This window comes from Melospiza georgiana, chromosome 1 (genome assembly GCF_028018845.1).
Source record: "Melospiza georgiana isolate bMelGeo1 chromosome 1, bMelGeo1.pri, whole genome shotgun sequence".
Taxonomy (NCBI): Eukaryota; Metazoa; Chordata; class Aves; order Passeriformes; family Passerellidae; genus Melospiza; species Melospiza georgiana.
Genome location: NC_080430.1, coordinates 108773 through 125577, shown reverse-complemented (window position 1 = coordinate 125577; position 16805 = coordinate 108773). Strand labels below are relative to the sequence as shown.

At 45.9% G+C, this 16805-nt stretch overlaps 1 protein-coding gene across 4 annotated transcripts in view; it reads left to right on the top strand.

The window, feature by feature from the left end:
• SMARCD3 (SWI/SNF related, matrix associated, actin dependent regulator of chromatin, subfamily d, member 3) overlaps positions 1–16805 on the top strand; it is a 74469-nt gene that overhangs the window by 22730 nt on the left and 34934 nt on the right. For 3 of the 4 annotated variants that reach the window (XM_058041803.1, XM_058041794.1, XM_058041811.1), the window contains exons 3-4: positions 13061–13278; positions 16346–16388. In XM_058041803.1, coding sequence (XP_057897786.1) covers positions 13070–13278; positions 16346–16388 — 252 coding nt within the window. In that variant the 5' untranslated portion in view covers positions 13061–13069. Of the gene's footprint in view, positions 1–1527; positions 1631–13060; positions 13279–16345; positions 16389–16805 lie in introns of those variants that run through there. The other variant, XM_058041785.1, reaches the window with a different exon arrangement.

Sequence of the window (16805 nt, the reverse complement as noted above, 5' to 3'; positions counted from 1 at the left end):
TTAGTTCAGCTAGAACTTAAGGAATTTTTCCAGCACAAAACAAGGCAAGGCTATGTTGATTTGTTTGGCATATTCCTTCTGAGGGGCTGAGAGGGGGAGCTGATAATCACACTCACCCTCCTTGAGTTTCGGTGATTCCTCAGGGTGTTGCCACATGCTAGCACTTAAGATTGGGGTGGCCCTAAAAATCAATGGAGGTCACTGTCGTCACCCCCATGTTCAGAAGGCCATGTGACCTTCATGGCTTGCCCTTCGCTGCTAGTCAACGTAGTGTCTTTTCTGTGCTTGTTTTCATTGTTGGATGAGGGCAGAATAATTTTGTTTTTGATCTGATCCTGTTGTTTGCAGTCCTGCCAGAAAATTCACAGCCCCTAAACAAGAATTTCAAGCAGAGGAATAGAATAAACCCCTCTTGTAACCTGGCAACATCTCGCCTATTGCTGTGTTGAGGGAGAGCAGGGAAGATGGGCCCTGTGAGCTGCGGGAAGCAGATCGCTGCCCCGGGCCCTCGCTGCGGGCTCGGCCATCATGGAGCAGCCGCCTCTGCTCGTGGAATGGCCGCCGTGCTGCCAGCGTCGCCAGGGGCTGGGCTGCTGCTCTCTTCTCCCTCCCCCCTTGGGCTTCGCGTTCCCAGCAGTGTCCTGAGATGTTAGACGCTGTCGTGCAGGGCTTTTTGTGACAAGCAGTGAACTGCTGATGTCTTACAGCAGCTGCGGTGTTAATAATTTGTCTGCGTCTGTCAGTCAGCCTGGGGTCTCTGGAGCATCCCGAGCGTGGTCACTGGGGAGAGGTGGCGGGAGTGGGGGTTGGAAACAAGCCGTGGGAGCTGCGCCGCCATGCTGCCCCCCACCCCCTTCTGCTGATCTCACACGCTTGCTTTCCCCTCGCTTCCACATGTTGTCCCTCCCTGTTCCCAGCTCCGGCCTCCCGCTGCTTCTCTCTTGTCCAGAGGGGTTAGCTCTCGTCTCTCATGCTGGAAATGCTGCCAGCGAATGTTTCTGTGTGCTGCCTGCCAGGTCCCTGGGGAAAGGGCCTGGAAATGCAGTGCAGGAGGAGCAGTGGGAGCAAGGGAAAACCACTGCTCGCCTGATGCGTTTTCTAATGGGAAAACAGCCCTGCGAGGTGCTGAGCTCTGTGTCACTGCTGAAGTTGCCCCCTCCCCCTTCCCCTTGCCCCAGAATTTCCCATCCCTGATGCAGAGGAGGAGAGGCTGCAGCACTACCAGGGAAAACTGAGACGTGTTTTTCAATTTGCCTCCTGCTTATCTCTGCTGTTTGGACAGAGAGGTTTAAAAAGCTGGATTTTCTGTCCCTGCAGAGTAAACAGACAGAGCCCGGCAGCACAAACTATTTCTGGCTTATCAGTGGAGGAATGCAGCAGCTGAGGCTGAGCGCGAGTGGGCCGTCAGGAAGGCCCTGAAGGGGCCCCCTCCCCACTCCGTGCTATTAGAAGTGTGAGAGCCCAGCAGGACTCAGAGGGGAGAGTTGGAGAAAAAGGCAGAAAAGGGAAAGAAAGAGGAAGAGAGAGAGTGAGAGAGGCTGAGCAGACCCTGATGGCTACAGATGAAGTTACAGGAGGGGCTCGCAAAGCTACGAAAAGCAAACTTTTTGAGTTTCTGGTCCATGGGGTGGTGAGTCGGGAAAGTTAGTGAGCTGGCTGGCTCTGAATAGAGGGATGAGTGGAAACTGGAGGTTCTGTGCTGGGCTGGATCAGCTCCTGCAGTGTGCTCCTGGGGCGCTGGTAGCTGCCTCACCAGGAGAACACTGGGGTCTGTAGAACCCCCAGCCTCTGCACTGATTCATTGTTAATACAGGCTTGTGTCTGGGGGGATGTGTGCTGTGCTTTTTGCTGTGATTCTCCATGAATGGTGAATAGCATGCTTTTCAGCCTGATCATGGTGCAGAATCTGCACTGGATCTAACCCATATGGGCTTGTAGGACACTTTGTTCTGTAATCAAACTTGTGTTTTGGAAAACAATTCTGATGAGAGCCTGATGAAGCCTTGGGGTGCTGCCTCTGGTTCTTGTCTCCAGTCTTGGCTCGTTTGTATCCTCTGGCTACTTAACAGGTGACTTTCAGGGGCTTGAAGAGATTAGCTCTGCAGGTCTGTAACAGTCTATGGAAACTCACCCACGAGAGAATTTCAGGGTGCCATGCTTAATTAAAGCAATCCTTCAGGTCTTTAAAAATGTTCCAGCTTTTGTTTAAGAATCAGGTCTTCGATCTCCATTTAAGGGGAAATGCTCACCCTGTTTTGCTGCCATTGGAAACGTTCTTTAAATGACTCTAGTGTCTGAGAGCAGTCACCATTTATAACATTTGGATTTCTAGCATTGATACACATTGAACAGAAATAAGGCTGTTAAAGAGCCCAAAGGAATGTAATATTATTTGGATGCTGATATTCCCAAGTCCTTCTTTCTTGAGGATCCTGGCATCTCCTGTGACACCTTTTTGAAGACATCAGGTGGGGGCTCTTGTACAGAGGTCATAGAAACCTGTGGGGCTCCAGGCAGGCTATTGAGTTGTCTCCTCGATTCAGGCTTACTCCAGATGTGTAGGCTCCTGTGTGTGTCCTTTGGATCCTGGATGTGGCGGGTGTGGCAGGGCCGGGGACTCTGGGGTGGCCTTGTGCAGTGGTGGGAGCTGTGCAGAGGTGCTGTGGCGCCGTGCCAGGGAGCAGGAGCAGGCTGGGCGGGATTGGTGGCTGCTCGGGGTGGCGGAGAGCAGCTGTGCAGGTGGTAGCAGTGGTTTAGTTGGGGGTTTGTCAAGGTGGCCTGGATTGTGATGGCTGGATCTGAGCAGAACCAGGAGCAAGTTGGGAGGGTGGCAGATGGGATGATTTTGCCTTTTCTAAAGTTTCCCTTGGCATTTGCACACCAGTGCTCCTCCTTAGTATCGAGAAGAGTGGCAAAAATAGTTATGGGAATTTGCTCATTCCACATCTAGCTGGCCTTCGTGTGAAAGCAGCATGCAGGGCTCTTAAGCCTGGGAAAATTTTAATTTATACTGGAATGAATATAGCAGAACTCATTTCCATTACTTATTTGGATGCTAGGAACGTCTGTCTTTTCTGCCCTGGGAGTTTTGTTGCTAGTGGCATCTTACTTGAATGTATGCATTAGCCTGGATATCTGTATATCTCTTCCTGCTTCTTGTTGCTGAGGCTGGGGCTTCTTGGCTGTTGTCCTGGTGCCTGAGCCCCTCTTGTATCACCCTCTCCTTTCCTTCATTATTATCTCCTTTAGTTCTGCTTTGGTGCCTGGTTTGTTCTTTCCTTTAGTTTTTTCCTCATCTCAGGTTCAGTTGGGGTAGTCACTCTTCCATTACTTTAAAAAGATGAAAAAACCTATAATTTCATTTTATCTCTCCAGGCCCTGTATCCTGCCAAATAAGAGAATGTTTCATGCCAGCCATTACCTTGAGTTTGCCTAGTGCTGGCTCCTCTGTTTTATTACTACCCAAAGTGTGTCAACACCTGAATTAATTCATTGAAAAATCAAGTTGCATAGCAGACTTTAGTGGAATTTCTTGGAGTCAGAATCTGCTTTAATTTCAGGGACCAATCTCTTCTCCAAATGCCTAATTTTTTTATTCTATGATAACATTATTTAATTTGGTTATTGAAAATTAATTTCTCTCCCCCCTCAAAAAATGAGGAGAAGCAAACAGAGGTAGAATGTTGTGAGAAATCTTTTTTTCTTTGTTGACACTTAAATTAACAGAATAATTCTGCAGTATTTCTTATGGGCACTTTGCTCTTGGATTCACTTGATCTTTCTGGAAACATATGTTCCTTGGCTAAGGTCACTTTGCCCTTTGCTCTTGTGCACCTGATTCTGCTTTTGTGCTTTTCCATATTGCCAGCTGAGGTGATGACTTCTTCCTCATTTGTCCCAGGCAGAAGGGATCCCCCTGAAAGGCGAATGAATCAAAGGTTAAAAGTCTCAAGTGGGATGCTTCATTCTCTCCTTCTTGAGACCTTGATAGTTTGTTACACCTCTGGCTAGCAGTTGGGCTTTTAGAAAGGTTAAATCTCTTTAAGTTATTTATTTTTAGTATGCTTTTACTCCTGTTCAGGTTCATCAGCGTCTTGCACATCATTTTTGTGGGAAGAATTCCCCCCCCCCCCCCCAAAAAGGCTTCATGCTGTACTTAGTGCTTTTTTGTTGTTCCTCTGTTTTTCTAGCATTTGTATGGACAAATATGGCTTTAGTCACCACATTTATGTTTATTATCTTTTTATCAATGCATTCTCTGCTCTCCAGTAATACATTTCAGGCAGTCTTTTTGACATTTCTCTAGCTGTCCAGCTGTTGCCTTACATTTTGTTGAACGAGTTACTAGTCTTGCTGCAGGTCATTACTTACCTCAGTTTCCTCTATCCTCTAGTCCCTACCATAGGCCTCATTGCTGGCTGGATCCCTTAAATGGTTCCTGCCTGTGTCTCCCGCCCCTGCTTTTTTATTTGTTTCTTTCTGTTTTGTCTTTTTCTTACTCAAACAGGTATCTGCCTGTTTAGTCCTGAGAAGGTCTGTCGTGCTGGTCTTGTCAAACCTCTTGTCCAGACATCTGTCCTCTTGTGACTGGATTGGAGGAGCCTTTGCTTGGTGCCTTGTGCTGGTGACCTTGGCTGTGTCATCTGCACACAGGAACCTGCTGAGAGGTTCATTTTCTTCTCCCGTTGTTCTGACCTTTTTCATCTGCTGCTGTGTCCTTTTCCCACTTTATCTTCCTTCCAAAGCCAATCTTCTTGCCTTTTATCCACCAGATACCCCTATAAAGGTCTATGTGCCTTTCTTAACTCTAGAGTCATAGCTGTATTTACAATGTACTTGCTGTCAGTTCAAATCACCTTCTCCCATAGTGATTTTGGTCTTTGTCCTCTCTGCTGTGCTTAGGAAGCTCTCTGTGGCAATATAAGTCCTTATCCATATTTATTTTCTGCTAATAGGTGTTATTTCATAGTTCCTGCTAATCTCTACAGTTTAATATTAGTTCCACTCTGAGATTGCTAATTCATACAAACCTGTATATCGCTGATGTGACTGCTTTCCTTATCCTCAGTCCTCTTTTTGTTTGGCTACCTACTTCTCAAATTTGGTCTTAGGATTTTTATGGTGAATACATAAACTCTCTCATATGAAATGGCATTTACAGCTGTGAAAGAAGTGTCAGAGCATGCCATCATATAAACAAATATTTAATATATATGATAACTCGTCAGTGTTAGAACAGACTAAACAACAGGTCTGATGGCTATGGTGGATCTATAACACATTTATCAGTGATTGGGGAAAAGGGGTAAACAATGAGTTTCATATATGGAGTTTTGCATCTCCTGATACATCTCCTCGGGTGGATTTAAATGAAATGTCACTCTTCAGGAGAAAGGCTTGGATGTCCTGTGAGCTGCCTAGTGTCTAACTAATAAGAAATCATATCAGCTGTTAGCCTGATTGGAAGGTGGGGCAGGGAATAATGCAGAAGCAATTCTAAATCCATGGCATATACTTACAATAATGTTTTTCTGGTTTTGCAATCTGTATGACTAAAAAGCCAAAATACTGGAAACTCAGAGGGCAGTAGTAGTGGGACACCTCTGAAGGCTTCAGTGAGGGAATAGGGGTATTTTTGGTTTTATTTATAATAAACGTCTATTAAAGATGATGGAGATACTCGTAGTACTTCTTCGAGAGGAGGAAGAACTGCATGACCTCAAGGACTCATATTTCAGTATATTATAAAAATTATGGGATTTTATTAGGAGGAGAAAAAACTAAAGATATTTTCCCAAAACTGAAAGGTGTTTTTAGTTTGTGTGTTTAGTTTTCTGTTTTAGTTTTAAGACAGAAACTGTTCCTCTCACTCAGTCACAGGGTTGTAGAGATCACTACTGGCAATACTGAGGTGCAGAGATTATGGCCAGCTAACACTGGCATGGCTAGAAAAGAGCCTCATGAACTGTTTGTTTTGGACAGTTTGTTCCACTTTCTACCACAGAGCTCCCTGCGTGCTTCTCTCTGCAAGGGCATCCTCAGGGAACGGGGTCTGGAATGGAGGCACTGCTTTGCTGAGTGCATGTTCCCCGCTGTGGCAAACAAGGAGGTACTTGGGGCGAGTAGGGCAGCCTGAAGAAATCAAGGAGTTTGATTGGGAAGGTAATTGCAGGGGACAGCTAGAGTGAAAACCTTGTACAACGCTCAACTATGTGAGCAAGCTGCTGGTATAGATTGAAGGTTTGTCCTTTTCTAGCCATGGACTGATTTCAGACTTTCAAGTAGAAAAATGTTGATGCATAACAAAGAGAATAAAATCATTAATGCTAGTCAAGGCTTTAATTGAGATCAATGTGATTTTGTGCAATATGGGCTTGTTAAACAATGTAGGTGTGTGGATACAGTGGATCTGTGAGATGTTTGAATTGCTCTTCTCTTTCTAAAAAAAAATAAAATACTGTAGGACTATGAAAATAGCCAGATGATCGTTTAGTTCAGTGTCACGCGTAGAACGGGGGCAGTGAAAGGCAGCATGGAAGTGCAGGAACAAGGCAAAACCTTGGTGATCCTTCATATGAATACTCTGATTTGGAGCTTGGGAGCTTTTTGACCCAGAGCTGCCCTCTGTGTAGTGCCTCTATGTGGATTTTATTTATGGATGTTAGTCTAGTGCCATCTTCCTGAACCCTACTAAGCTTCTAGCAGTCAGTGTTTTGTGTCAGAATTTTTTTCAGCTTATCTTGCATAAGGAATTATCTGATCCTGCCAACTGTTGTTTGATAATTGTAAGGGAAGAGACAACAAGCTCTTGACCAGCTTCTTCTTTCTACAAGCCAGTCATGGTGCTGCAGATGTCTGTTGTTCCTCTCCCTCCCAAAGCCGTACTTTTCAAGAGGCACATTCTGGTAGCTCTTCACACAAAATCCCTTCTATACATTAGATCACAGCAGTGGTATGATGAGATGAGTGGTGGAACTCAAAGCTGGTTTGTAAGGTTTATTTGTTTCAATTCCAAAGATTTTCTTGGGTTTTTTCTTTTGGTTGCATCCAAGTGCACCACTTGAACTTGGTGGCAGATCATTCTGAACTGTGAACAGACATACATTAAATAGAACTGAACTTAATCTTATGTTCCAATTCACAGTTCTGTAAATGGAATGTTTTCCTGGTTAAAGACTTCTGGATTGTTGTGAATATTATATTAAAGTGTGTGGTACCTGGAACACTTGGACTTACATACCGAGAGCTTTTGGGAAATGGAGGAAGGTGAATATGGTAGGAAGCAAGAACTGTGATACTCATGTTTCAGCTTACTAAACCTCTAAAAGATTCATAGACATTAAAAAGGGGAACTCATGAAGTAACATCTATATTTTTAGGGAGGAGAGAAGCTTTATACCAGTTTTATTTGTTGCACTTCTAAGAGCCCATTTTGAAACAACACATCCAGTTGGGAAACCATTGTGCAGTCAGAAACTTGTTGCCATCACACTGTATCAATCTAGTCTAAATTTCTTAAGAGTTCCATGTACTTCTAGTTACTCATTCTTACTTCTAGACAGCATCAGATATCTCCTCTTGCTTATGTTTATGCCCTATAGAATTCATAGAATTATTTGGATTAGAAGGGACCTTAAAGATCTTCTTGTCCCACCCCTCTGCCGTAGGCAGGGACACCTGCTAGACCAGATTGCTCCAAGCTCCATCCAGCCTGGCTTTGAACACTTCCAGGGATGGGGCAGCCACAACCTGGGCCTCATGACCCTCATAAGTAAAGAATTTTCTTCTAATCTAAACCTACTGTCTGTCAGTATGAAGCCCTTCTCTCTTGTTCTGTTATTCTGGGCCCTTTCAAATAATCTCTCTCCATTTTCCTTGGAGGGTCTTTTTAGTTAAGAAATATGCTTTTTGTATACTCGGTGGTGGTGGTTATTCTCAGAATCTGTCAGTGTCTCTGTTAACAGAGCTGGTGACCGTAAGAGCCGCCTGTGTGGTGCTGAGGTGGATGGAGTCTGTCAGGACAGGAGATTGCTGTAGGTGCAGCTCAGCACTCAGTTGCAATGCAGCAACTCCTGGCTCTCTGCTCAGTCTTTCTGAGGCCTCTTGTGGGTGTTCTTGCTTTACTTTTCTTGACACTTTCTTTTTCTTTCACCTGTCAGTTCTCCAGGTTATTTTCCTCTTACTGGTATGTCCAGACAGGACTCCTTTTTTCTCCTGTGTTTTGACTGCTGTGATGCACATCCCCTGAGAAACAACTTCACAGTAGAAGAACATAGAAAAACACTGCTCTAATGTTGTCTCATTACTGCTGTCAGACAGAAGTTCACTTAAGGATGCCAAAGAGGACAGAGACAGAGCTCTGATGTGACAGGAAGTTCAGGCAAGGAGGACAACAGGCAAGCCAAACGCGGCTTAGGAAGCTGTCCATGGACAGCAGTGAAGGGCTGTGGCAGCAGGTGTCAGGGTGGTGTTCTGCTGCACTGACAGCACTCGCAGGTTTGAACAGCTGTAGCCAGAGCACATGTGTACAGGCAATCGGCAGAACTCTTGGAGACCAGTATACCTGCATGAAATGTGTGCCTTTGTGTCTTTGCCTTGATGCTGTGCTGCTCTGTTTTCTGCTTCACCTTCTCAGAGCTGTGAGAGTCATCCTTTCAGCTGGGGACAGGCTGTGGTCTTCCTCATTTTCTATGGCCAGCAGTGGCTTTGCCCTCCATCCAGTGAGGTGTTTGTGCAGAATAATACATGCAAATATAATCAATGGAGGTAAAAAGGAGATAGGACCGTGGGTACAAACAGAGATGGGTCAGGGATGGGGCTCTCAGGTAGATGATTTTCCAGGAAGGAGGATGTATCAGTGCTGTTTTGCACTGCAGTGTTTCCTATGGATGCTTCTTGTTTATGATAGATTCCATCCTGCTGAGGAAGAGGGGGAGAGACAGATCCTAACTTGTAGACAGATGCACCTTCAAGATCTCTTTCAAAAGTATAAGGGTATTGGAATACTCTTTAGTATGAAGAGTTTTCTTTTTTAATGTCACTATTGTAAAAAAATTGAAATATTTAAATCAGTCTCTTGTATCACACGTTTGAGAGCAAAATAAGCTTTTAGGTATGGTGAGATACTGCTTGTATGTTCTTCATTTATCAAAGTTTAAATAGATAAAGCATTTCTGTATCTTGGGAGTCTGGTGGGCTTGCAGCAGGAAGACAGTTGCATAGTGAGTAATACTTTATCTATGAGTGATTTCGGAGGTAGGAACATGAGAACAGGTTGAAGGAATGAGGCGGTCAAGGGATGAGATCGAATGTTCTTTTTCTAGAGCTGCCTCTCTTCTCTCATATTTGTCCTTTCTCTGTTTCTCTATTTTAGTGCTTAACGAAGGAAACTGAAGGAAGTTCAAAAACATAAGACCAAGACTGGGAGTAGATTGGGCTTGCTGACCTTGTTCTTCAAGCCCTAAGTTGTCCTTTAGAGCAGCACCAAAGTGGGCCTTCAGTTTTATCCATGTAGCCAGTCAGTCTCCATGAGAGGGCTGTGCTCAGGGTCCGGGCTCTTCTGAATGACTGTCAGCTGTCCCCAGCTGACTGACAGGCAGCAGCTGGCCCTGTGCTCTGCCCTTTGCTGGAAGGAGGCCACAGTGTGTGGCCTGACAGATGACAGATCCTAAATGCAGGCTCAAGAGAGAAGCATTTTCTGGGCTGTTTCTGTCCGCTGACTCTGCCTGGGTCAGAGGGTTGGGGCTCATACACAGGAACAGAGAGCACTGTTCTCTTCCAGCTGTTCTTGGGGCTCCAGGCTTATGGCAGAAGGCATTTGGAGCTTTGCACAAAGCTGCAGTTTGCTCTGTCTGCTGCCTGCTGCTCTCTCACACCTGCCATTGCTTTCTTACATGGACACTTGCTGAATTCACCTGCTTGGGTTCTTGTGCTGGTGACTCTCCTCCCTCCTGCCTTGCTTCTCTGTCCGTACCAGTTATAGCCCATATTGGTTCTTTGCTGATCATCCATTCCTCTCCTTTCTCCAGTCTCCTTTATAGGTACAAGCATCAGGAATATCTCAGACTTGTGGTGATCAGGGACGACCCTGAGCTGGGGCTTTGGGAGCTATAGTGGCTTTGGATGGTTAATTTGGAGGTGCAGGTCCAAATTATTTTTAGAACTATGTTTTATTATAATGCATATATAAATATTTAGAAATCATAGAAATTATGATATAAAGATGATATAAACTTTTAAAAATAATGATATATGTTGACTGTACACTAAATATTTTCTTCCCAGTGGACTGGTTTGCATGCCCTCAGGGGTGCACAGATCTCATTTTGGAGTCCAGTGGTGTATTTCTCCCAAGTACTTCGCAGTGTGCAGCTATTGAGCCAAGTGCGTCTTCTGTGTTGTTAGCACCCTGTTGGAAGAGGGTTCCACAGGCTGATACCCACAGTGTGACAAACTCACCCCTCCAGTGGTCTGTGAGCCTGGCCCCTCTGCTGATGGCCAGGGTTTGCTATTTTGGCAGGGGCCATGATCACTCAATACCTGACTGTCCTCCATAGGCCACACATGATTCTGCAGAGCTCTGTAAATGCCCCTTTGGATCACCTTGGATCACCTCTTTCCAGATGAAAAGTCACAATGTATTTATTTACCTTTACTTCCCTGGATGCAGTTCCATATGCTAAGAATTTCTGTGCCATTCACTGTCCTTGTTTCAGCTCTGCTCTGCTATCACTGAGCTGCAGGAGCCAGGGCTGCACACAGACCTTCATTTGTGGACACACCCTGGCCATGGCACACTGATATCCCCTGTTCCCTCCACTCTTATTTCATTTCTTTGTGATTTTTTCGACCTCTAGTAACCAGTGAACCAATATTTTCTGGAAGTGTCTGTTTAAACAAAGTTCTGCTGGACAGCAGCTTAGGCCCCATTGCTTTTTCTGTGATTCTTGGATTGTTTTTTCCCCTTTTGTAATTCAGTTCAATATGCCTTGAACTACATTTGCATCTTCCTTTTAAGCATTAATTCTGTCTCATAAAGTCCTTCTGCAGTTCTTGAAGCTGGCCTTCGTCCTTGTCAACATGAATAACTTAGCATTACCAACAAACTTCTTCGATTCATTGGCTTTTCCTGGCTTTTTTGGTTCTTTTTTTCCACAGGTTGTTTTAAATATGCTGAAAAGGAGACGTCCCAGTAGAAGTTTACATGTGCCTTTCTTTTGTTTTCAGAACCAATCACTTTTGCCTCATTTCTGTCCTTTAATCAATTGTTTATCCATAATGGATGCCAGTGCCTCTTGGTTTCCTTAAAAGACTTTGTAGAGGGATTTGGCTTTCGGAGGACTTTTGCTGTATAGTTATTCTTATTTTCATCCTGGTTCAAATGCCTAGAGAGTATGTGTGTCTATATTTTTGTGTATATGTGGACATATATATATTGATAATTCTCAGATGAGACTATGCTCATCTCTCTGTTTTGAATTGCATTTTACAGGCAGTCATTATTTTACTGGTGGTTTTCTTTGATGGCTATAAGCTTTTAGAATGCAGAATTGGATTTACTGGGTGTCTTGTGCAGCATTAAGCTTGTGATTTGACCCAGTGTCTCTCAAGAGCATGCAGAAGACAACATAAATGCCAGGGCTTTAGAATGCCTACAGGGGCTGTTGACAAACTACCACATCCATTTCTTTTTTTTTTTTCTTTTAAAGGCTTGATCAGAGACATGACCTTTTTTATAAAGGATTCGTGTTGCATTATGAGCTTACACTGCTCTCTGGTGTGGGCGAAGTAGAAGGCTCTCAATGGGAAATGTTTATCCTGGTGCTTTGCCTGTGCTGGTTTCTGTCTGCCGCTGCTCAGATCCACCTGCTCGGCAGTGCAGCACATGCAGTAGTGAACTGCACCACTGTGGTGCTGCTTGGCAGTGCAGCGCATGGAGCAGGGGCATGCTCGCAGCAGCAGTGAGCTGCACCACTGTGGTGCTGCTCGGCAGTGCAGCGCATGCAGCGGAGTGTGCTCGCAGCAGCAGTGAGCTGCACCACTGTGGTGCTGCTCGGCAGTGCAGCGCATGCAGCGGAGTGTGCTCGCAGCAGCAGTGAGCTGCACCACTGTGGTGCTGCTCGGCAGTGCAGCGCATGCAGCGGAGTGTGCTCGCAGCAGCAGTGAGCTGCACCACTGTGGTGCTGCTCGGCAGTGCAGCGCATGCAGCGGAGTGTGCTCGCAGCAGCAGTGAGCTGCACCACTGTGGTGCTGCTCGGCAGTGCAGCGCATGCAGTGGAGTGTGCTCGCAGCAGCAGTGAGCTGCACCACTGTGGTGCTGCTCGGCAGTGCAGCGCATGCAGCGGAGTGTGCTCGCAGCAGCAGTGAGCTGCACCACTGTGATGCTGCTCGGCAGTGCAGCACATGCAGCGGAGTGTGCTTGCAGCAGCAGTGAGCTGCACCACTGTGGTGCTGCTCGGCAGTGCAGCGCATGCAGCGGAGTGTGCTCGCAGCAGCAGTGAGCTGAACCACTGTGGTGTTGCTCGGCAGTGCAGCACATGCAGCAGGAGCATGTTTGCAGCAGCACGTGAGCTGCACCACTGTGGTACTGCTTGACAGTGCGGCACATGCAGCGGAGTGTGCTCGCAGCTCACAGCAGCACGTGAGCTGCACCACTGTGATGCTGCTTGGCAGTGCAGCGCATGCAGCGGAGTGTGCTCGCAGCAGCAGTGAGCTGCACCAGTGCTGACTGCGTGGTGCTGCCATGGGCTGTTCCCATCCAGGCTGAAGGTAGAGCTTTCAGGTGTAACCTGGTCTGGATATGCTATTGACCACTGAGTGTTTTCCCAAGCCTAGTATTTTGCCTCCCTGTTTCCTGTCTATTTTATCCCTGGATACCTCTTCATGATTTCCAAGATATACCAGTCACAGAGCTCGCGTGCCTTGTATTGCTGCTTGGTGCTCATCGGGGTGGTCAGACGGGGAATCTGCTGGGGCCTGTGTCGCATCGTGTACAAATGTCTTGGCAGCTGCAGAAAGGGGAACCAAGCTGGCTTTTCTTTGTGTTTCGCTTTTCCTCCAGCGCCCTGGGATGCCATCAGGAGCTCGGATGCCCCATCAGGGGGCTCCCATGGGTCCTCCAGGCCCCCCGTATGTTGGAAGCCCCTCGGTGCGACCTGGGATGCCCCAGACTGTGATGGAAACAACAAGAAAACGCACTGCACCACAGCAGGTCCAGCAGCAGCAGGTGCAGCAGCAGGTGCAGCAGCAGCAGCAAGCTACTCAGAACCGGGCTAGGAGGTGAGTGTTCTGGAAAGAAAACAGCAGGACAATTTGAGGAGACAAAGATGGTACCTGTTTAGCAGTAGATACGACTTTTAAGAACAAATAAGACAGAAGATCTATGTACTGACAGTTTTTTAAGCAGGAAAAACATTAGTAAATTTTACCTTTTTTTTGTTTGCGAATGGTCTTCAACAAACCAACCTTTAATAATGTCTGGTTTTGTAGTTATTCTGCTTTTATTTTGCAGGTTTGTCAGGCCATGAATTTGTTGAGTATGTTTAGCCTTTAGAATTAATGACCAGTTCTCTTCTAATATAGTACAATTACTGTATTATTTGTTGCCTGTTCTGTGTAGTTGCTCTGATTTCTGACTGGCTAACCTAATAGTTTGTAAATGACACAAGTAGAAAAAACTTTGGTTTGTCATGTGAATGCTTGTACTATGGTCACTCAGAAGAGAGGTCATAAAACTTGCAGTTGTCCCAAATGTTTTTACATACAAAGTAAATAAATATGCACTGGAAGTATTTCATAAAATTAGAGGGATTTCTGTGTGGAACTTTCTTTTTGAAATATGCCCACCTTGCACATTGTTGAATACATTCTCTCTTAAATAGGTTAACTAATTTCTTTTTGCAGCACATTAGACCTCTTCAGTCTTGAGTGTTGAGTGGGGTCCACACGCACATAGAGTGCAATCATCTGTGTGGGCTACCTTTTGCAGAATCATTGTAGATGTATATACAGCTTCAGGCAGTGTGCTGGTGGTGTCAGGGAATCCAGCTGTAGGTAAAACATGACTCCCTGAGCTGAGTTCCTCAGGAGCCCTGCTCTGTCCAGGTTATATATCTTGGATCAGCAAGCCAGATTTGGGAATGCTTGTGTCTGGGATGCATCTGGAAAGGACGCTGATCTTGAGACTATTAGTACATTACAATTGAAAAAGGTTGAACACGGAAGGAATGTGTGTGAGTGCAGCGCATGAGCACAAGCAGTGCATGTACTTCTTGGAGACCTTACCCAGCACCAGCCAAAATGCACATTCTGTAGCACCTCCCAGGAGGTTCTCCAAGAAACTGCATGAAATAATGCCACAAAATAACGCCCATGCTTCAGGTCCTAGGGTGGATATAACCTGACAAATTGCCCCTGCTGGATAATTAAGGTAAACTTTAGTCACTAACTAGTTGCCGGGGAGCATTAGAGGGCCGTATTTGATAAAAGTTGGTGGCTTGACTCACAGAAAAAAGTTCCCCTCCCCTGTTCTTAACTTCAGTGTTTCTAGTTTGAGAGCCAGCAGTGATCTCCACTGCCTTGAGTCCAGTTCACACCAGTGCTGCCTGGGTATTCAGAGAGTTTCTCTGTTTCTTCTGCTGTGCCTTCCCTTCAACTATTGTGTTGATTGTTTTCCCTTTTTTCATTTCCACCTCCCTGTGGTTTTCCATTATGTGTTTTTCAGGCACACTTTTCTGGCACCTTGGGTCCAATTCTGGGGGGAAAATCAGTTCCGTGTTTTCTAGCATGGGCCAAGAAAGTTGCCCTTGTCCTTTCTTGGCAAGTTCGGTGGAGACAAAAATCTCATTTCTGTAAGAGATTATTGAAGAACTGGTTGAGATCCAATTTCTTAGGGGATGTTGCTTTGTTTTTTTCTTGTTTTTTATTTGCAAGCCTATGGGGTTGTTGCAGGTTCATGCATATCCCAATCCCTTTGGGAGGCTGGGGCTTGCTCAGCCAGTGCAGATTTCCAGATTCAGTGAAGTGTTTCAGTGCAGATTTCTTTCTGTGAGCGGTGGAAGGTGTTGGAGTTTCACACCATGTGACATTCCATTCCCATTATTCCTACCCTTGTAAAAGGGACATTGTACACCTATTGGGTGTAACTGAACTTTCTGTCCACTGTACCTCCAGGCACAAAGAGTTCCTCAGCCTTGGCTTATGTGGGCATGGGGGAAGAGTCTCAAGAATCTGGTATTTCAGCCCTGGCTCATTATTAACAAATGTAGGAAGAGACCATGCCACATCAATGTGTGGAAACTGCTTTTATGTGGACACGGCTGATGACAGACTTGCAGTGGGAAAAGGACGGGGGTCCTTGTGACATGGCAGAGTGGCAGCAGCTGGTTTGCTTTCTCTCATTTGTCCCTCACAGACGGAGTGATTAATCTCCTGCTTAAGATAAAGGCCTTACAAGTTAAAGAGATGGGACCTGAATTCCCTCTTGGCCCCTGTTAGAGGAAGCTGGGTGACAGGTTTGGTGGGCGTGATCAGTTCTTAGAATCTGAAGACAGTCTTCCTGACAGCAGCATTTCTCAGGCACACACAAATGTGTGTTTATGTACACAAGTACAAGTATATTTTTAAAAGCATAGCTATAGAAATGTGCCTTTGTATGGGTATGGACACAGTATGTATACACACTGCAGGCACACATACATCTTCCCACATCTGTGTTCATAAAGATGAAGAAATGTGGCAATGTAAGGTCTTCCACCTTTATCCATCACTCATGCAAATATGATAAGTAAAACAAGTGTGTATGTACATATGAAGGAAGGATGTGAATATGCGTGTGTTTTCATAAATCATATGAAATACACACACATGTATGTGTGTTCTTCAGCACTTAATTTTGGGCATGATGGAATAAATGCGTGTTGTCTGTTTGAACAAGTTGATGTGCCATTTGCAGGCTCTCAGCCACTCAGATGTGCACACCGTAGGTGTGTCTGTGCATGCCACATGTGAGACTGTGCTCTGCACGCTTATCTGTGCCTAGGAGCAGTGTGTGCACATGCACTTGCATGTATTGCCGCCCTGCACCACACAAGATGCTGTGATCAAAGAACTTACAGACTTCTTTCCAGGATGCATAACAGATAGCCCTGATTTGTTCTTACCTAACTGCCTCCCCAGGCTGCTGAGAGAAGGGGTACAAGGTCCTGGGCATGGGTGAGACCCTTTTGCTGATGCATGCACAGCTGTGCACCAGCATGTGGAGATGTCAGGATAATTTAGCAGGTGGCCTCGTTACTCCTAGATCTGTCACCATGGTAACGTGTTTTTTTCTTTAAAAAATGTACAGTGCCAAGAGGAGGAAGATGGCTGACAAAATTCTCCCTCAGAGGGTGAGTCGCTTTCATTTCCTATTCCCTTCACAATCAGTTCAGCATCTTAGTGTAATTAGAGGAATTTTAGAAAATTCTTTCACTTTTTGTTTAAAAATCTAATTAAAAAGTAAGTAGGCAGTGGGTGCAAGTGGAGAGCAGGCTGGGCTGGGGGCTGGGAGCGGAGCAGCCCGGCCTGCGCGGCCTCGCGCCTGGGTTAGCCGAGCCAGCACTGCCGCTTGCTGGAGGCTCCGCGGCGCTGGGCTGCCAGCGCGGCCCTCGGGGCTCCGCACGGCTCCTGCTCCTTGCTGAGCCTGCCCAAAACCCGCTCCAAGTGTGGCTGTACCTCCGGGGCTGGGCGCACGCTCAGGTCTCTGGCCCAGTGCAGCTGCCAGGTTATGATTTTTATGGTTGTGTCACCATAGGGCTGAAGTGAAC